This window comes from Lagopus muta, chromosome 5, assembly GCF_023343835.1.
Source record: "Lagopus muta isolate bLagMut1 chromosome 5, bLagMut1 primary, whole genome shotgun sequence".
Classification (NCBI taxonomy): domain Eukaryota; kingdom Metazoa; phylum Chordata; class Aves; order Galliformes; family Phasianidae; genus Lagopus; species Lagopus muta.
Window position 1 is genome coordinate 61,646,858 of NC_064437.1, and position 21,704 is coordinate 61,668,561.

At 42.2% G+C, this 21,704-nt stretch overlaps 1 protein-coding gene across 8 annotated transcripts in view; it reads left to right on the top strand.

Moving 5' to 3' along the window:
* The window catches only part of TACC2 (transforming acidic coiled-coil containing protein 2), a 115,403-nt gene that overhangs the window by 74,073 nt on the left and 19,626 nt on the right, over positions 1-21,704 (top strand). For 4 of the 8 annotated variants that reach the window (XM_048945088.1, XM_048945095.1, XM_048945092.1 and 1 more), the window contains 8 exons: positions 3,099-3,256; positions 9,014-10,331; positions 12,468-12,503; positions 14,388-14,448; positions 15,397-15,598; positions 19,455-19,516; positions 20,335-20,450; positions 21,224-21,395. In XM_048945088.1, coding sequence (XP_048801045.1) covers positions 3,099-3,256; positions 9,014-10,331; positions 12,468-12,503; positions 14,388-14,448; positions 15,397-15,598; positions 19,455-19,516; positions 20,335-20,450; positions 21,224-21,395 — 2,125 coding nt within the window. The remainder of the gene's footprint in view (positions 1-3,098; positions 3,257-9,013; positions 10,332-12,467; positions 12,504-14,387; positions 14,449-15,396; positions 15,599-19,454; positions 19,517-20,334; positions 20,451-21,223; positions 21,396-21,704) is intronic. The other 4 variants (XM_048945090.1, XM_048945094.1, XM_048945089.1 and 1 more) reach the window with 3 other exon arrangements.

A 21,704-nucleotide genomic window follows, 5' to 3' on the forward strand; every position in this document is an offset into this window, starting at 1 on the left:
GTATTTAGGATTGCAGCTGTATCCCAAACAAGTCTTTGGAAGTTTCTGCTGCTTCAAATTGATCAGCCAGATTAGCATTGTGGATATGAGAGGCTGCTTAATGTCTGGAACAGCCCTCCAAACATCCTGCCCATGTCAATTAGAGGGCAATATTTAAATAAGAGCTCTCCAATCAAACTTTGGAATCCTTTATTTTGGCTCATTACTTTCCAAGCACTCCTGTATGGTAATGGAGCACAGTTTGCTTTTGTTGTTCTGTGCATGTCGTAAGATATCCATGACTTTTTTTAATGTGAGCATGCACTTGCACTGTTTATACTGCTGTAACGTAAATGTTGGAAGAACCTGAAACACTGGAAGATTCCCAGTGAGGCAGAAGGCATTGAAACCATTCTGCTGCAAGCTATTTCATTTTGACTCTAGGCTGTGGGCATTAACTGTGGGTGACCACAATTTGATGGCTGTCATGCTTGAAGAGGGCAAGCAGAGGCAGGGGCAGCAAGAAATCCCATTCTTGCTTACTGTGTGCTTGCCAGCCACAGTGACTAAGGGCTATTTTTTGTCCTAAAATAAGGGACGACTTCATAGCATGTGCTTTACAAAAAAAAAAGGTAAGGTCAGTTCTGAGGCTGAGTTTCCTCAAGGAAGGTGGCAAAGAAGTCGAGCAAAGTTACTCCCCTCGTTTCTTCCTGAGGTCAGTGCAGCAGGCTGGCAAGACCTCCAAGCCTCCAGATGAGAACAGGAGAACTCCAGCTCCCCTGGCTGCTGCTTGGCTCTCCCACCTCTCCCTATCTGTACCTGCTGTACACTGTTCACTGTGTTCTATTGACTGCCTTTCTATTTACTGCTTACTGGCTGTCTTCCAAGAGGTGAAAGAGATGGACTACAAGAATATTTCCAGTTATTTTGTACTCTATTGTTATCATCATTTGGTGTCTTCAACAATCTATATCTTTTTTGCCCATTGCATAAAAAAACCCAACAAAAACAACAACAAAAAAACAACCAACAAAAAAGGATGCAGATGTAAAGATACAAAATATACTCTCAAAACAAGCTCCCATTGATTACCTAAGCTGGCCATTGCCTTTTGGGATGTGTGAATGTGTGTTATATCCTATAGCTTTAAATTCCTTCTTTTCTCAGAAACCAATTCTTCAGGCTGCAGTTCTATACTTGCACAACCAAGTCATGCATGCCCCCTAAATGATGAGCTGGGACCAACAGTTCTGCACTGTCTAAGACCCACAAGTCCCTTCTTACCCTGCCTTCTCCTTGTCTGGAGCTCCAGAAGCATGGCATAGAAGATGAAACAGGCACTTCCCTTTGGCACAGCCTGCCCACCAATGGGTCTGTGCCCACCACCACTGGCAGTCTGTTCTATGTTATGAACTTTAAGGCAGTGGGGGTTTTTTTTGTTGTTGTTTTTGTTTTTTTCCTGTATACCCTTTATTTCTGAGAGAAATGACATTATGAATAGAGCTGGCTGAAATATGTAATTTCCTTTTCACAGGAAATCCTGTTGTTCTGGGAAAATCTTTTGGTATGCTTTAAAAGTACAGCTATGGTCTTAAAAATATCCAATGCAAGAGAGACCAAGCAGTATTTTCACAAGGGAAAGCTGAACTGGCTCAACACAGGATCTCATTTTCCTAGGATATGTGATGTAGACCTTGGAGCAATGTCCTCGTGTGTGCTTGCAGGCTTTGTGCTCTCTGCCATACTCCAGGCAGTGGCAAAGAATGTTCTTCTGATATTGAGCTTCCTTTCAGATTTCTTTTTTAAATGCCATATTTTGTTGGTGCAATTGCTTCCCATAACAAACTCAGCAGCATTTGAATTATGGTTAAGGCAGTTCTTTCTGGTTACATTGCTGCTTATGCTGGAGTGCACGTGAATGTTAAATGTATTGGATTGGAGCCTTTCCAAGATTATTAAATACTGGCAAAACAAAGATGTGTGCTGAAGCTCAGGTGATACAGACAAACTCAACAGGTAGGAATTGCCCTTAATTCTGCTGGTTTGGATGATAGCATCTCAGGTTTATTTTTATGACAGGAAATATTTCTCTACAAGGTAAATATCAAATTGCCTTTTCGCTTGATGCTTCAACTTATCAGTTTCCTGAACCATCTCAGTGGCTGTAGGAGAAAATGTTGCTCTGTTGAATGACTATTGTGTAGCTTTGTTTATGGAAGTTCTTTGTTCTCAGCTCTTCTTAAAATATTTCAACTTAGGGCACGATATGTGTCTGAAGGGATGTAATTCACACCACTGCAGCCTGCCTCTTCCCATTCACCCATTCTGTAGCCTGATGTCTGTGCATGGTTTAAGCAGTGACACAGAGAGGTCTTACAGCCATAGAAAGAATTGATACCCAGACAGTTTTGATGAGCAGTTCTCTAGGAAATGGTGCAAGCTTTGGGCAGACAAATTTCCCAAAAGGTGAGAAAACCACCCAAAGCATCTGGTTGCACCAGGGAGAGGGGACGTGATGTTCTGCAGAGTCCCCTCTGTTGCTCAGGCTGGTGGTTGTGGGTTCTTTTCTTACCCAGTTCACAGGAGATTTCCTGCTGTGACAGATTTCAGCAGGCGTAATAGGATGCAAATCCAGCACTTGTACCTCTGCTGACATCGATCTGCTTAAAATAATCATGAGCTTTAATAAAGAGAGCAGAATCTGGCAGCTCTGAGGTATCATTTGACTTCAACAAAGTGAGAGGAGTCCTCGTTGCAGCAGGATGGCTTGTGGGGTGCTTCTGGTTTCACTTCACAGCAGGTTTGGTCCCCGCTGCACTGTCATGCTGAGTGTGGGCAGCCATGGGGACTTCAGTCCAGCCTTGAAAAGAATTGCTAGAAATAGGCAGATCCCTTTTCCTTCAGGAAACTGTCAATTTGAATGATTGACAACACCAGGACTCAGCACATTTTATAGCTTGTCTCACCGTGTGTAACAAACCTGTGTGTTTATCTTTTGAAAAGGGCTATGGGAAAATTCTGCATTTCCAAATACAACTTGTCTCCTCCAAACATGAATCTTCACTCTACTCACTAGTCCTGCCTGCTAAAGGAAACTCACTCTCTCTTGTTTTCCCCAGGAGCTCTGACTCAGAAGAAGCATTTGAGACCCCAGAGTCCACGACACCAGTCAAGGCTCCTCCATCACCTCCACAGCCACCACCCGACACGGAGGTAGCCATCGTAGCAGACATAGCAGAGCAAGAAATAAAGCCTCAGCTGCCCTTGGAAGACACAGGTAACAAGCATGCAGTATGGGACAGGTTGCTGCAGGAGGTGTTTGTGTTAGCAGAGACAAGGAACGGATGCTAACAAAGTGTTTTCTGGAAGATTAATGAGTTTATACTCATCTTCATCCACTACAAGAGGAAAAACCCAGTTGCTTGCTGGAATGAAGTACTAGAGAATCTGCCATAACATTTGACAAATATTCTAGAAAGTCCATCTTTTCTTTATTATTTTTTCCATTCCCTCCTCCCAGTACTTTAGGAGGTTTACTAAGAGAGATGCAGGTGCTGTTAACAGTGACAGCTAACAAAATGTCACTTTCAGCTGTCATCTGAAGCAAAACGGAGAGTAGAACATCTAACAATAGTAATGAGCTCTTTGGTGCAGTACAGAAGTAACAAAGCAGTTCACATGAGTGTGTGTGTAATACAGATACATGAAAATGGTATACACTGACAAAAGAACTTTCAAGAAGAGAATATTGCATTAAAAAAAAAAACACAGAAACTTTTGTCTCTAAGAGAGTGTTCTTTGTTCTCCAAATTGAATAATAGAATTTGAGGGAGTAGAAGCACTGTATTAGCCCAAATTAGCTTTGTTTGGGTTGTCTGATGACAGCTGAGCAATTTAAGATTGAATTCCCCATTATGCTGTCTATTTTCCTATCCAAAAGCCAAGTCATCTTGATTACCTGGCTGAAATGTGAAAAGGTGATTTTACTAAAGCTCACTTGTGTTTCATATGCATAATGGAGGCTTTTGAGCTTTGGTTTCAACCTTAGGGGATATGACAAGCCTTGGAAATATCCTGAGCTATCCTTATCTCTGTCTATCTTGAAAATATTTCTAGGGCTTATTCATGAAGTGCTCTTGAAGATTGTTGTTATGCTAAGAGTTCATAAGAATGTGAAAGGACAAACTGGTCCCATAAAATAGAAATGAAATACTGAGATCTAGTAGTTTTTCCTTTACAGTTCTCTCTTCACTGTATCAAATGTTTCTCCATCTTCTTTCCTTTTTCTAATTTTAATTTCCGTGATTACAAAGTAAGTTAATTGCTGAGAGAACAAAAGAATCCTACGCTAAACAGGTTTGGAGCATGTTTTTAATTACTGCAGTAGATTATCTGCAAGCCCTCGATTATGCATGTGCTTCCCTGTCACGTGTGATTCTTTCCTCCCTGTATCCCACATCTCTCCCTCCTTTCTGTCAGATATTCCTGAAGAAAGATAGGAAGCTGAATATATTTATTCATAGCCAAACGTGAGCTATATTAAAAGCCACTGGATGGCAGAGATGAAAACATTTCATTTGAAAATAAGATTTTGTTCACGGGTGGCAAATTACTACAAATTGACAGAGCTCCAAAGTTATGCAATATGCAGTTATACAACAGGATGATTTATGGCAGAGAAGAAAGATATGTAATGCAGAAGAAGATCAAATGTAGGAGGGCAACACAAAGCATTCATTTGTTTCTGAAATCTTTAGCAGAAGTTAAGAATACGAAGACTCTAATCTAGGTGTTTGCATGCTCCTTTGGTAATGTGACTTTAGTTGAATGTGAATGTGAAATGTGATTTTAGTTGAACATTTTGTACTCCATAAGCCACTGAGGAACAGTTATCCTGCAGTTCTGTTACCTCTGGGTTGTGCACATGGCTGCACACAACAGTGAGCCCCTTTCTGGGGTTTAGGAGCAGCTGAAGGAGCCTTTCTCACTGCACCATACAGCTCACACAATAGCAATAAGGAAGACGGGCAGGCGAGGAGTCTGACATGTGGTGCAAGGCAGCAACGGCTGGCCTCGTGTCTTTGTCTTTTGTGGGAGGGGTGGAAGGAGGGAGCACAGTCAGTGCTCCAAGGATTATTTCATCTGTATCTGACAGTAATTATTGATGCAGACGGTTGCAGTTATCCTGCCTGCTCTCATTAGCGCAACAGCTGGACCCCACTGCTGGAAAGCCAAGAGGAGAGTTTTTAATTAGAACTACTTCAAAGCTTAATATATATGATGGGACCAAAATGCAGCTTGGTTCACCTGGCTTCATTCCAGCTCCCAGCAGTGTAAAACCTGCCTCGTGGCCGAGCCAGAGACCTGCTGGTGAGGGGAGGGGGCCAGGGGGCATGGATGGGCTCAGGGAGCTGCACGCTGCAGTCCTCTGCATTACAACCCACTCATCTCCAATGGGAGACCTATCTCCAGTTCCTTCCTGTTCCAGAGGAATGGAAGTCAGCATTTACAGTACAGAGATGGTGACCCAGGCAAAAGCAAGCTGAATTTTTGATATGGAATTTTTTTTTTTTTTCCCTCTCCAAGCCTGGCACAGGAAAATTGAAAATAAACTTTATATCTAAATTTTCTCCCAGAAAAAATGGCTGGAGTATTTTTACAGTAATCTTAAAAATAGTGCTACCAACTGATTTCTTCAAAGACCTCTCGTAACAAGCAGGAACTTGAAATAAGCAGTGTTTGACTATGTGTAATATTAAGTAATTCCGATTTCTCTATGCTGAAGGCAAAGTATTCTTGTCTGGTGAGTTATTTCTTTATCACAGAGAGTGTGGGTATGTGCTGTATGCATTTTCCAGAGGTTTCCTTTTGTCTCTTTTTCTCAAGGAAGCAGAAATAGAGTTGTATTTCTTCTTGCTTTATTAGATCTGGCCAGGTTTTGTTTCTACATCTTTCAAAGTAGTGTTTTGCTTTGCCTCCAAGTCAGCAGCGTTAAGGCTTTTTATTTTCCAGTCTAAGTCTATTGGATTTCATTCTTATTTTAGAGACACGTCAACAAAGAACAAAACACTCTACTGTCCTAGCATGCAGCACAGCTCTAGCACTGGAACTGAGCATAATTGAAGGGGAAGAATATGTAAAAGCAGCTGGAATTTCTTGATTCTATTTCCTCAATAGATATTCATTGTTCATAAAGAAGCAGTTAAGATTTAGATTCAACAAGCTGGTAGCTGGTGGAGATGCATCATTTCTTTTCTGCTTAAAATATCTTTAAAGCATATTGGAAGATGCATCTGTGGTTTTTTGGAAGCGTTCCTTTGCCTGAGGTAACACTGCCTGTGTTTGGTGCGGATCCCCTCATCCCAAGGGCTCACTGCCTGGCTTCACAAAGCCTCGGCTTTTGTTGGTTTAGGGATTTTTCTTACCCAATCCAGGCAGGGTTCTTCTGCAGTCAGAAAGCTGCCCACATGGAAGGAGCAGTGTGTGGACCTCTTTGTAACGAGATGAAGTGGGAGCTTTCTTTCAGGATTCGCCTGTTTTTTGGGACAAAACAGATTTCCCTGCTTTCACCTGTGCTCCTTAAAATAATCAGTATCTACCAGTGGGCATCTCTTACAGGTATCATTTGGGTATGAGTGTCAGCATCTTGCAGTGGGCCCCTAAAAGTCCTTGTTCAAGACATTATGCTGTTCTCTCTAAGGCAAATCCTGCCTTCTTTTACATAGTGCATTCCTCTGCCACCAAGCTGTATGTTAACGAAATACTGTAATTAGCAAGACTGTTTTGCTTAATCTTGTGATGTAAGAAAGCAAATGGCACTGTGCTCCGGATATGATTTTAACATCAGGAAAGAATGATCTTAACATGTCTTTGTAGCAATGCAATGTTGTGTTGCTCTGCAATATATACTGCTCACCTCTTCCCTCCCACATTCCTGCTGCTACCAGGGTGGAGCTGTGTCACTTGTGGTGCTGGAGGAATCAAGCAGCAGCTCTGCATTTCTGCCAGAAGCCCTGTTTTCTCCATTTCACATATTGTTCCATAGAGAAACAATGGAAACATCACAGCAGTGAGTCGAGCTGCGCTCTGCAGAAATCTGTACTGAGTTTGGTTTGAAGGAAACTGTGAAAAAAGCAATTAAAGGGGTTAAAACTCTGCATTATGTGGACAATGGAGGGTGCTGTACCTCCATTTGCTGCTGTGATCTGTTCCCAACCTCAGCTGTGCTGCGCCTGTCTCCTACATTCCAAGTCCTGCAGAACGCTGATTTTTTTTAATATATATAAAATAAATGTTTGTACTGACTTTAAACAAGAGACCTCAACCCTAGTGAGGCCTTCGGCATGTGCAGGAATGAAAATAACATGTAATTTCAGAAGACTGTGTTTGGATCTCCCTTTTATTTCATGCTGACCTAGATTTGGGCTCTGCTGACTTGTTAGAGCTATGCAAGTGCTTACTGCTCTGTATTCCAGCTAAGTGTCTTCCATTCCATTTTGATGTAAAATGCACAGATTAGTACAGCGTGGGCTTTTATGACACTATGTGAGTCTGACCAGTGTCAGAAGTGAGAGATGTGTGTGTGAAGCTCAGCAAATGGTGTTTAATTAGTGACCGTTCCACCAGACTGAAACCACGGACAACCCGGAGGAGATGAGGGAAATAATAAAGTGTCCTGAAGTACTGCCAAGTTAATGGCATTCATTTCAGAAAAAAAACAAAACAACCACAGTAAAACAATGTTTTTAATTCATGTAACTCAGTAAAATCCAATTCCTCAAAGACAATCCATCTTGCTGTCATTCCTTTGAAAAAGTCTGAATATATTTCGTGCTGCCCTAAGGAAATGTATCTGATTCCCTAAAGTTTCTTCCGTTCTCAGCATCCTTAAACAATAATTTCTATATGGACATAAAATTTCCTCTGAAATAAAGAAAAAATGCTCATCATCTGTTCATCATCCAGTCATGGCTTCTAACTAAAAGTACTTATTGATTCTCTGCCCATATTGCTTTTATGGAAAAGATTAATGAATGGAGCTGGGCAAAATGGGAATTTGTTTTGCAAAACGTGTCAAGATTGAAGTGAAAAAGATGCATAGAAATTTTGCTGAAATCACTTAAGGATGGGCAAAGAACTCATTTGAAGTTGACAATGTGAAAAATGCTATGTTGCTCATTAGAAAAAACTGAAGTGTTTTCTTTCAGTGCTCATCAGCAAGAGCTCAGCTGCCAAGTACAAAGCCAGCTAAGCATATCCTGGGTAGGGAACTGAAGATTTCTGAGCTCTGCACACTTTGGCTGTGATACATGCATATTGGTAGAGGTGGCAGTGAGGTTCAGACACAGAACAGTGCAATGGCAGCAGGAGCAACCCATATTCAGGATCAGTAAGGCATTTTAGTAATGAATTTTCATGAGGTAGAAGGCAGCAATCTTAATCATTATCTTAATCCTCTCTTACTTTTCTATTTTCTGTCCTTTTGATATACACTGTGTGCTTGTCTGTTTTGTCCAATATAATTGTTCAACAGAACTTTTTAGGATTCTGTTCAGCAAGCAAATGCTTAGCTACAGTGAAAAGATGCTCTGTTGGACAGTTCTAGAATATAAGTTTGAATTAGGACTACCCTTTGAGAAATGTTTTGAATAATCAGTGGGGAGCACGTAATGGTCATTCTTATAGAAGATATGCAACTGAGAGTATTTGTAGAGTTGTCTATTTGATTTCTTTTTTAATCTTCAACATGATCTGTTTCATACGGAATTCTCAGTGATTGATGTCCCATTATAAACTTGAAATTATGAGGTCAAAGTGGAACGTATTGACTGCTTAGGGCAGACAGGAGCAGCCTTGATGTCTCGTGGAGAGGAAGCCATGTGCCATTGTTTTTTCCTCTGGGAAATTAGTAAAAATAGAACATGGGAAACAAAACTTAATATGAACATGCAGTTGCTGAAGCACTGGCCAAACTGTAAGGAAATTTATTGTGAAGGGACATTTGAAATTCACTGTTTTCTGTTTGTTTCCACAGGATTACCTCCTGAAACTGCCCCTGTCACTGATGTGTCACACAGTGAGTCAGTTGAAGAAAGCCCTTTCCGTCCCCCTTGCCATTCTTTTTCCACCGTCTTCGATGAGGACAAGCCAATAGCCAGCAGTGGAACTTACAACTTGGACTTTGATAACATTGAGCTGGTTGATTCTCTCCATGCCTTAGGACCGAGCTCTCCAGAATTGAAGAATCGTGACCCCAAAGCGAATGTTCGAAGAAAATCTACCGATTCAGTGCCAGTTTCCAAATCTACATTATCTCGGTCTCTTAGCTTGCAAGCTGGTGATTTTGATGGAGCATCCTACCTTGGCAACAGCGAGACACTAGCGCCGGCAGCAGATGCTTATGGTACTGGTTCAAGCAGTGCTTCCAGTACGCTTAAGCGAACGAAGAAATCCAGGCCCGCTTCCTTAAAAAAGAAGCAGCCAGCAAAAAAATCCCTGGACGCTCCGCTGGTGAAGGAAGCGCCACAAGAGCCTCCTGACCTTGGCCAAGCAGCTTCTGCGGGTGAGGAGAAACCAGCACCCGAAGCAAAAGCTGCCTCAGTAAAACCCGAGTATACTGACCCTTCTAAAACCTCTGCTGAGAAACGGGAGGCCTCTGCTGTGCCTGAGGGATCCTACCCTTTGGATCCAGACAATTTGGAAGGGATTAGTGCTTTTAGCACTGGAGGCAGCAAAGTGCAAAACTCACCCCCTGCCAATAAGAAAACGCTACCTCTTACACCTGCATTGGAGGCTGGGGAGGTGACTCCGTCGGACACTGGGGGACAAGAGGACCCTCCAGCCAAAGGTGTTGCCGTGAGGCTGGAATTTGACTATTCGGAAGAAAAAGGGATCTGTGAAGAGCAGCAGGAGAGCACTCCTCCTCCTAAAAAAGCAGGTAAAAAGCCTGGTGCTAAAATGCCACTACGGAGGCCAAAGACTAAAAAGTCCGTGGAAAAGCTTGACAATGCTCCGACCACACCGACGAAGGCACCCGTTGATCCAAACGAAATCCCGATCACAAAAGGATCTTACACTTTTGATATTGACAAGTGGGATGATCCCAATTTTAATCCGTTCTCCTCCAGTACAAAAATGCAAGAATCTCCCACGCTGCCTCAACAAACGTACAGTTTTGAGCCAGACATGTGCGAGGACTCCATTGACCCTTTCAAGTCTTCTTCTAAGATTGCCAACTCACCCACTAAATCTCCAGCCTCCTTTGAGATACCAGCCAGTGCCAACGAAACAAATGGAACCGATGGAGACAACTTGAATAAACCTGCAAAAAAGAAGAAGACGCCACTAAAGACGTAAGTTAAAGGGCTTGGATGTTTCTGGATTTGAAGCAGCCCACTCCTACCCATAGCATAGTTAGGGTAGTTTTGTCCTTGACAAGAGAAAGGAAGATGCTGTTGAGTGCTGCTTACTGCACAACTGATTCCTGTTGTACATGCTTTCCCTCAGCCTGTTACCTCGGTAGCGTGGCATTTCCAGATCAAAAGGGAGAACCAGCAGTGAATCAGTCCTGATGAAGTCACTGGTCTAGGAATTGAGTTTTTGAATCTCGGGGTCCAGTGTAGCTTTCAATCTGATTAAGTCCCAATGTTATCAATTTTGTGTCAAATTTTTTGGTGACCTCGTTTTGGAATTTGAAGCTGCTTAAGATGATTCACACCAGTAAAGAGTATTTTATGAATCGTAGTTTTTGAGTGAGGAGTGGAACAGTAAGACAAGAATAAATCCTCTATTGTACACAGCAAGTTTTATCCAATGACTTCTAGTATTTTGGTAAAACTGGGCTATTTAAACATTATATGGTTAATGTAAAGCTTGCAAAGAATGTCTTCCCTAAAGGAGTTGGGAGGTTGAAACCAATGTGCAGAAGTCTGACTGCAAGAGAGGAACAACTTGAGTTGTACTTGGGAAAAGAGGAGAATTTTTACATCACCAGACCCCAAAGTCCAATATTTATAGCCAGCCAGGAGCTGGACCCCTGGTATAAGCTTCTTGGGTCCACCCATCTGCTCTGAGTATCGGAACCAATTCCAAAGTTGTTAGTTTTGAGGCGATGTGAATTTAAAAAGAGTCTGTAGATTTTTGTAATCTTTTTTTTCAGAAGGTTAATAAGAATTTTCTGCCCTTGTTTGGAGCTTCTTTCATGGCATTATAATAGATATCTGCTTACTGCAGCCCTATAACCTACTTTTGCAAGTGGTTTCTAACGAAGGGGATCTGCATGTTAATGCACAGCGCTGCCTGCAGCTCTAACGCTTTCTAGAAGAAAATTGGCCTCAAGCTTGCTAGAGGATGCTGTGGGAGGCAGTGGCTATATTTGTCTCTGCCTGTCACTGCTCTCTGTAACAAGGCCCCTTGGTGTGACTCTTCTATGGGATCCAGGGTAGGAGAACCCAGCATGGGCAAAGATACTGCCTGCTGGACCCTCCTTGACGGTGCCTCCTCAATAGGATAGGAGAGAGAAGCCAGTGCAAAACACTGCTCTGAGCTGTTGATAGGTGTTGGAATTAGAAATGATACTGTAATATATCCAAATTAAAGAATTTTGCCAAGCCAGGTTTTCTGTTGTTGTTTGCTTGCTTGTTTTCTGTTGAGAGTTGCAGAAATAAAATTCCATAGGCCAGATTGAGAATGTGTTCATCGTACAGAAAGACTGTTGTTGTTAGATAAGACTTATGAGAGGTGAAAAAGCCAGGCCTGAGCGTAAGTCATTGCTAAGTGTGCACCACTATGTGCTGTACACATGGAAACACGAGCTTTCTAGAATGGATGTCAGCTTGATGCAAATCACTCTCTGTTCACGTGCTGAAGTGCTGAGCTGTTTCGTGATGGATCATCTTGCTCAGATGAAAGTGAACAAAGAGCAGCTGATGCCTCCTGAGTCCCTGCTCAATGCTGTATCCAGATAGGTGGTTTGTGTCGACATGCCTCCCGAAGGAGCTGGGTGGTTGGAGGCTGTCTTTTGGAAATGCAGCATGCCAGCTTCAGGATCCTCACACGTGACGAATGGAGTAGGAGCTGCCAAGCTGAGTAGTAGTGCTTTCCTTAAGCTTAATTGCCGTTCAAGACAGTCTGACATCCCTTATCCCTAACAAGCAGTAGTGTGCTTTGAGGAGAAAGCAGGTGGCTGCCATCAGGGAAGGCAAGAATGGTTCATTTGTTGATGAGAATTTAGTTCAGTGTCTTCAGCTTTGACAAAGGCTTTGTAAGATGAATGCATGTCTGAAGTATAAGGTTGAATTTAAAAAGAGTGGAAAACTTAAGTATTAATATTTTTTCTTCTGAAACCATTGCTCAGTAAAAAATAGAGGTTCTGCAGGTAGAAGATATGCACGATCAGATTGCCGTAACACATTAACAGTATTTGTAGGTTTATCTTTTTTGTCAGTTCCTTCTGTCTGTCTCTCTTTTCTTTGTCTTATTTGTCTTAGGATGGTAGAAGATGTGATGTCTGTATGTTCTCTGTTGTAAGTAATTCTAAGCTAACATTTCAATTTTCTTCTTTGATTTATGGGCTTTTTAATTTTACTCGTTTATTTTGCAGCATGATCAGTTATTATTCAGCATGAAGCTCTTGTGTTAACTGTGTCACTTCACTGGCACATATGAAAGCTTGTTTAAGGAAAGCGCCCATCTGTGAATGAGTTAGAGGAGTCTAATGCCTCATTATCTGTTTGCCTGTCAAAGAAGATCCTCTTTTAAAAACTGCAGAATTCCCATCCCAGAGATAATACAGCAGTTTTATTCCTACCGTCACACAAAAACATTGTACAATCCATCTTTCTTAAATACTGCATGATTTATTTCTCCTTAAGGGAATAACTTGTCCTAATTATTTCTAGCATCCTACCTAGATGATTAGTAGCACCAAACACCCTAATATTCAGCTGCCCAATTAATTTTTCCCTATAGAAGTGGTATGGATTTACCCTCTTCCAATTGATAGCCACCATTACAATTCACAGTGCTGACCTTGCTCCTCACTGACAGGAATGAGCTGATGGGCAGTAACTTTTGCCACTGCCGCCCCTCAAGTTCTTACATTAAATCTCTATCAACGAGTTGGATGTTTTCTGCCTCTTCTAGTCAGTAGCAAAAACGTGTTTGAACAGCTGTGGCAACATGCATGAAGATGGTAGATAATTGGTTGATGTTCTTGTTAGAAAAGGCTTTAAACCAATTGTGAAGGAAGATAAAGCCAACATTTATAGTTATACACTTCCATATAACATAAATTCTTCGTTCTCTTTGCCTGATTTAAATCTGTGTGATTTTTGGAGGGCTACAGTGTCTGCACTCCTGGTTTGCTTTGTGAGCTGTTGGGCAGTGGAAGCAGCATTGCCATATTTGATGCTATATTTATTTCAATCATAGAATGGCCAGGGTTGGAAGGGACCTCAAGGATCATCAAGCTCCAATTCTCCTGCCACACGCAGGGCCACCAACCTCCACATTTCATACCAGCCCAGGCTGCCCAGGGCCCCATCCAACCTGGCCTTGAACACCTCCAGGGATGGACGGGGCATCCACAGCCTCTCTGGGCAGCTGTTCCAGCACCTCACCACTCTCATAGGAAAGAACTTCCCCCTGACATCTGACCTAAATCTTCCCTCCCTCAACTTAAACCATTTCCCCTTGTCCTGCTGTTATCTACCCTTTTAAAGAGTTGACTCCCCTCCTGTTTGTAGCCTCCCTGTAGGTACTGGAAGGCTGCAGCAAGGAGGGACATCTCAAAGGGAGACATTTATTGTGTCTGTTGGTAAGGATGGAACTTTGTGCTGCAATTTCAGCAACGGCATCCTCCGCAGCTTTTTTTATGTCCTTCGCCCAAATCATACCCATTTCTTTCTCATCTCCATGCCCTGTGGGGTGGTTGGAGCTTACTGACTGAGTCTGTCAGGTTTAACTCCCAGGTCATTCCTGTAAAGATATGTTTAGGGCTTTATTCTCAGATGGGAAACTGGAGCAGACAGAAGTTAAATAATTTGCTTAAGGCCACTGAAGATGTCTGTGTTGGAGCAGAGATTTGAATTGCAGTGGAGCAGCAACTCTGTTCTGTAAATAACATTCTGTCAGTAGTTAGCTGGAAAAAAACCCACATTTTTTCTGTGAATTTAGAAATATGGCAATCCTGCTTTTCTCAGCTTTTTGGGTATCAAGGTCTGTTCCAAATGCATGACAAAAGTATGTACCTCCAGCATGTTTCTCTGTGGTGCTGCTGCCTAATGGATGGGATTTAAAAGCAGAAGGGCTTACAGAGAATGCACTTTCTGTAGCTGTCTCTCGCTAAGTGTGAAATGACCCATTTCTTTCTGCTATTACCATGCTAACTGTCTTAACTTTGTTTTTAGTGATACATTTAGGGTGAAAAAATCACCAAAAAGATCTCCACTATCTGATCCTCCTTCTCAGGTAAAGTACTGCATCGTTGTGATACATATATTCTTGCAGGGGTGAAGAAGAGACATTTTGATTTACAGTTGTACATTTAATAACGGAAGAACTTTGGTAAAGAATGTAAGCATACTTTTGTCCAAATAGAATGTGTGGGGCTGTAATCATGAGGTATTAAGCTTTTGGCATCTATGCAGTATATATTGCTCTGGGAATCCCAATTAGGCTATTATCAAGTATGCTTTGGAGTGGCATACATTAAAAGAAAAATTAAGCAAGCATCCACCTTGCAGTTTTTGTATTCAGAAGTAAGAAGCTAGACACACCGGGCTGAGAGGAAAACAGAAGTAAAACAAGAGGGCTGGTCTAGCAGGAGCACGTGCTTGGAAGGCTCTGCTCCTTGCTGTAAACAGCCAGCAGGTGGTTCCCTTAGAAGGGAGGTAACAGAAGCCCTCTGTGTGTAAGAGCCCAACTGCTTTGATGCAGCACTGCTCCTCCCACACTGCTGCCTGCCTTCTTCTCCCCCATCTTGCCTTCCATTGATGCATGTTGATGGCATAGAAGTGCAGAAAGGGCTTGTGACCTCACAGTCCTACACAAACTTGCTCCTGCAAGGGAAGCCTAAAAAGTCAGCTTTGCTCCTCTAGGTCTTCAGTCCTGACAGTGGGTGCAACTTCTGTCAAGTGTTTAAAGGGTTTAAACGGCTCCAGATTTTCTTTCTGCCTTGTTATCAAGGCAGCTTTGCATTGTGAGTGTTTACCATCAAAGAGCTCAGTAACAGGAGGAAGGTTTGTTGCTAGGGCAGTTCTAAATGCAGCACTTTATTTTTCGGTAAGCATTTGAGACAGGGCTGCAGTGAAGAGCATGGAATTAAAAGGATGACTGCAGTCAGGTGGAGGAATTCAGAGCTGACCATACAACTTCTTGATGAAAGATAACAGGATTAATCAGCCCTGTTTTCTACAGGATCCCACCCCGCTGCCTACCCCAGAAACGCCTCCTGTCATATCTGCAGTGGTTCATGCAACAGATGAGGAGAAACTGGCAGTGACCAGCCAGAAATGGACCTGCATGACTGTGGACCTGAGCACGGACAAGCAGGATTACCCACAGCCCTCTGATCTGTCCACATTTGTCAATGAGACCAAGTTCAGCTCTCCTACAGAGGGTATGCTGTATACTGGGCTGTCTGCATCCAGCTGGTGTTATTTTGGGGAACTCTAAAATGGTGCTCTTTGGATCAGGTTGAGGCGCTTGGCAGTTATGGGAGGGCTGAATAAATGACCCCAGTAATCACATCCTGAGTTTTCAAGTGAGGGTAGAGAGGCAGCTTAAATGAAAGAGCCCGTTGGAGAACACTGACTTTTGCTTTCCTTTTATTATTGATTATAGAGTTGCCATGTGCTTTGGGTGCTGCCTGTGTCTTCACAGGGCTGAACTGCTCTCTGCCAGCGCTCTTAGATCTGCAGCAAGGATTTTGCCCAAGCCTGTGTCTATAATGTGAATGGGAGAAAACGTGGTTACGACTCTGCTCAAAGTTTGTACATTAGGGCCCTTAACTTACTCCTCCCTTCAGGCTGCTGGGATCCAGGTTTCTATATGCACAGAAATACCCAGGATATCCTTTGGGGAAGATAGTTATTCAGGTGCCAAGTCAAATCACCTGAAGTGTCAGCCTAATATCTTTTTTCTGGTACCTCATTATAAGCAATTGTGAGACAAAGCTGGAGGCTTCTGTGATTGAGGGTTGTCATTCCAGGTCTGTGAAATGTGGAAGAGAGAATTTAGCCACTTGGAAATCTGTGTGTGGCCTTCGCTGGGGTTAGCAGAGGAAGCACTGCTCTGCAACATCTGCTCAGAGGGCAGATTTTTGGCTTTGAGGGTGGGAGGAATGCATGAGTTTACCTTGGCTTCAACTTTTTCCTCTCAATCAGATTTCCTTATTTTTCCTAACCTTTTAACCTGAGTCCCAAGCTAACACTAAAGCTGTTCTATACCATTTGAAGAGTTTTTGCTTGATTAAGAACTGCTAAGCTTTTAGGTCAAATGTGTTTGATATTAAAAGGCATGAATGATAAAGCTGCTTGTAGTGGGGCTGCACATGTTCATACACACGTGCTTATGTATTTGCACAGCCTGGATTTCATGGAAATCTGGTGAGTCTGCTGTTCAGATAAGGATGTCAATCTGGATTAATACATTTCATTTTATGATCAAGTGAGAAATTCTGTAAAAAAATTTTTAAAGCCAAGGAATATTTTTTTAATAATAACCTCCCAAATATTGGAAAATGGAGGTTGTATGAAAGGAAATGGAACAAAAGGATAGCGAGAGACTGTAAAGCAATCACTTGAGCTATCAAAGTGGAAGAAGAAAGTGTGCAAAGCTCCTAATTAAATGCTAATTGTCTCATCTCGTGTGCTGCATGGTACAGTTGGAGTTTCAGATTACATGCTAATTATAATCAACAACGCTTCCGCTTTTCAGATCTCTTAAAAATAATCATTTTCTTCCCTTGGCAGGCTTACTACTGCTGCTCTGAGGAATGTTTGAGCAGTTTCAGGGCTGTTTCTCAGCGCTGTTTCCCTTTCACCCCTCCCAGACAGTGGTGTGACTGTTACCCTGTAACCTAACACTGCTTTTGTACCAATACAGCCCAACCACAGAGTGAGCCCGCACATCCAGCACTCGTCTGTTGCACTCTGCTTATAGCTGCTGCCTTTTATTTTTTTGGCCATTTCACAGACCAGAAATAAGCAGTAATTATTAGCAGAAAGTTGTGATGTAACCGTGCAGCTATTTGTAGGAGGAGTTGAAGAGCATCGCTTAGTAAGTCTGCCGTATGCATTTGTAAAAGATAATTATCTTACCTCGTATGATATCCTGGGCATTTGTAGATTTTGAATGCATGGAGATAACTGGAGCGTGAGATTCTGGAGGGGAGATGGTATCTTAGAGGTGATACCTGGGAGAGGAGATGCTATCTAACTGTGAGTCTAATGAGACGAAGCTACACCGTGTTTAGCAAGCCATGTTCTTCCTTTTGTTCCTTGTTGAGGTGCTTCCATCTGCATCCTGCTTCCTTAATCAGCAAAACTGTGCTATCCCAGAAGCAGGCTGGGGCTGGAGGCAGCTGCAGGCTGACAGCCCCCCATAGCAGCAGAGGATGGCGGTGGCACAGCGATGCTGCACAGTCTGCTTCTGGGCTCCCTTGGGGTTGGTTGGGCTGTGAAACTGCCCCACAAATACTGTGCTGCTCCTTGCTGGGCTATAGGAAGTAAATGAAACGTTTCTTCATTTCTCCTGCAGTGCAATGTCCAGCAGGTTGTTATCAGCTCCTTGTTTCAGTTTTGGCTTTGCTTTCGCTAGGAAGAAATTCGTGTCTGATACCTGGAGGTTGTCTGCCTCACCTGGCTTCTTATTACCATTAAAACACATGGTGCCAGGAATTTAAACCAGCCAGGAGCCTATCATAGCATTCTCTTAGGTATTTTAGTATTAATATCTCCCAGATGTCATTTTCTGTGAGTTTGTGGTTGTTTTACAAAATACATAGGTTGTGGAATTGCACTTCTTGTACTCTCTGATGCTTTTTACTTAAAAAAAAAATCTAAGAATGTAAGAGATTGTTTTTAGGGTTGGTTTTGCTTGTAAAGCATAAATGTTCTAATGATGGCTTTCATCTTCCTGATACAAGCCCTGCTTTTCAAAAGCTGCCCAAATCTGTAGGAACTTTTGTACATGCTTTTATCTCAATGCAAATGCATTCACTAGGACCTGTCTGTAATGGAAATGTGGTACGTGGTTTATTGGGTTAGGCTCGTGGCACCAGGGTAAAATATGGAATTTTGGCAAATAATAATGGTTTTAATTTTTAAGTTATGGTGTAACTGGACAAAATCTTTGTTTTTGATTGGGTCCAGGAAGATATGCTCTCCTTTCCTGTAGAGGTAATGGCTTTTACATGGGTGGACAGTGATAGGACAAGGGGAATGGTTTTAAACTGAGACAGGGGAGGTTTAGGTTGGATTTTAGGAGGAAGTTTTTCACCCAGAGGGTGGTGAGGCACTGGAACAGGTTGCCCAAGGAGGCTGTGGATGCTCCATCCCTGGAGGCATTCAAGGCCAGGCTGGATGTGGCTCTGGGCAGCCTGGGCTGCTGGTTGGTGACCTGCACACAGCAGGGGGTTGAACCAGATGAGCACTGTGGTTCTTTTCAACCCAGGTCATTCTATGATTCTATGATTATGATTCTGTGATTCCATCTGGCTGTGTCTTACCAGTCCTCCTCTCTCATCTCACCCCTGGAAGACGATGGATTGGAAAGAAATCTGGTTATTCCCAGCAGTCTAATTAGGAGATGAGAAGTAGAGCAGCAGCAAAGATTTGCATTTTTTTAAGGTCTAGATTTAGGGCTCTTTGTAAACCAAGCTTCCCACCTTGGGTTTCTCCTCCATGACTAAATGTGACAACAGCCAAGCAAGCTGGGCTGTGGTCTCAGCCCTGTTCAGTGAGTGTGCAGGTATTTGATGCATCTTTCTTATCTCAAGTGATACCACAGTTGTTGTTCTTAATTTTGAACTATGTGATATACATTAGGAAACGTATTATTTCATTTCATAACAGCTTGCTGCACCTTTTTGCATACCTTAAAGGCACATGGTATCAACATTACCAATAATTGAAAAGTGTGTTTTCTGTGATAAGACAGAGGAAAGTTACCTGCTCTGAAGGTGCTCTGGAACTGTGCTAATATGCTGGGTGCTGAGGCAGAGTGCTGGGTAAGCTGATAAAGCAGACTTTTTTCTGGCAAATACGTTTGCTTGAAATGTGTCACAGGTTCACTGCTGAAAATCAATGAAAGTACATCTTCTGCTTTCTCTCTGTATATTCTATTTTTAATATCTCATAGGAAAGTATTCAGAGTGGAAGCAGGCCTTGCAAATGAGAACGTATCTCATCTACTTATGTAAAAATCATTTAATGGCATCTATCTAATGGCTCTTTTTTTTGCTTCTGTTGCAGAATTGGAATATGGCAACTCATATGAAATAGAATATATGGAGAAAATAGGCTCCTCTGTGCCTGTAAGTTCTCACCTCGTTTTCATTCATTTGCATTCCCCTGTTGTAATGCACTGTCCTGATAATGCCATCAACCTCACTACCCCTTAAATTAATTATGAAGTGCCTCCAGCAGATTTGCAAATCCAGTTTCTTTTAAATTGGCATAACTGGGGTAAATTGCATGTGCTGTGTTGTCCTATATCCTGTAGAGCTTGTTCCATTTTATTTTATTTTAAGCTAGGATCATAGCAGTTCTTTCTGGAGACTAAAAGGAACTCAGCAGTTCCAGCAGTGTAGAACACAGAGCTGTCTACACCAGCTACTGAACTATTTTAGGAAATGGAGAGCAGAACTTTAAAGAAGATGGAGAGAATCCTGGGAGAATACAGAATGAATGTCAAGTATGGAATGCAGCACTATACATTGTCATCAGCTTTCCATTCAATTCATGGATTCGGTAGCTTGACCAGATCCAGTGGGGACTTAGAAAAGCCAGGGGTTTATGTCAAGTACATAAACTAATGTGAGTAACGTTGTGTTCAATGAATATTTTGGTAACTTTCAGTCAACAGATGCCTCCAGCCTGACAGGACCAGAAATCTGATTAACCCCAAAGAAGGAGAGAAAGAACCATTACAAAGAGTGAACCACTTAGGTTATGTTCTTCATCGATTTCTTCCTGCAAGGGATCATTTTTTATCAGTATCACTAAGCACAGGGAGGATTACAGTCCTGTATTGTTAGCTGTTTGCCAAGTCATTCGGTCACTTAAGGCAGTGAATTAGCTTCAATGGAGAACAGCTGAATTGCTTAATGAGTCTTTCTCTTCCTGTTGCCAGCAGGATGATAGCACCCCGAAGAAACAATCTTTGTACCTAATGTTTGATGCACAGCAAGAGAGCCCAGTCAAATCGCCTCCCGTCAGACTGTCCGATTCCACCACGCCATGCTCAGGGTATGTCACTGCAAGGAAAGCAGCAGTGGAAAGGGATGCCAGGCAAATAGGTTGCCATCCCAACAAGCAGGCAGGCAGTTATTCCTCTTTTCTGCTTCTCTGTTGCAGGGTTGTTTGTTTATAAATAGATTCCCATCTGCGTACACATATGACAGAGAACAGAGGGCAAAGGTACAGAAGTTGTGCAATGGGAAGGAATAAGCACATGTATTTCTCCTTTATGTTCTTACTGAATGGAGTCAGTCATAGTGGCAGCAGTTTCACAAGGCTGTGGCTTCCTGCTTAGGTTTTTATTCTTGGATACTGAGGTCGTTTTCATGTCAATCTAGAAACTATTTAATTGCAACTTCTCTTTTGGCCTTTCCTAGCTATATTTTCTAGAAAGTGAGTCTTGTTCATAAGAACAGCATGTGTGGGTTGTGTTTACTTTCCAAAAATTTTGCTCTTTAAGGACATCTGTTCTTCTTAGGAACATTTGTTTGCTGGGAGAGATGTAGGTCATGGTGAGAAAGGGGTAAAAGGCAAGGGAGAAATATTTGAGGAATGTTCTTAACCTTTCTGATGGAACTGGGCTTATTTAGATGACTCCAGCGTGCAGCTTTGAAAGGATATTGCAAAGTGTTATGAGATAGAACGATAGAAAGATGAGCTGAAGCAGTGTTTATATTTATACACGTGGAAATAATGAAGAGGACATACTTTGGTGTTACCAGAAGCAGAACGATGAAGGTCTTGTGCTCCACCCTGAAAGTGTGCATACAATCCTTTCTCAGGTCAAGTTTTGAAGACCCTGAAGCCCAGCAATCCTCTGGAATGAAAATACAACATCCAGCTTCTCGAGTCCTTGCTGCCAGCCAAGAGGCACACTTACAGTCACCAGACAAGTCCAAACAGAAGGACTTAGAGCCCATGACACTAGGAACAACCCCAGAGGCTATTGAAATAGTAAGTAATTTATGTTAAAAGTTTGGGAACCATTTTGTTGTAGAAAATTCACATCTTATAAAACTCAGAACAGGTGGATCTTACAAGCAGAGCAAGAACTTGGCCTCGTACTCTTAGTAGCAGCATGTGGTAGGACCCAAATGAAAGTTTGATGGAATTCAGAAGAATTTTACTGTACTTTAAAATGCTCTTGTGATCACGTATTCCAAGCCGACATTTTGAAGTGCTTTCTCCTTACACAGAGTTGTTTACACTTCAACTCAATTTTTGTGGAGGTATTTTAGTCATAAATTAGGTTTTCTATAAAAA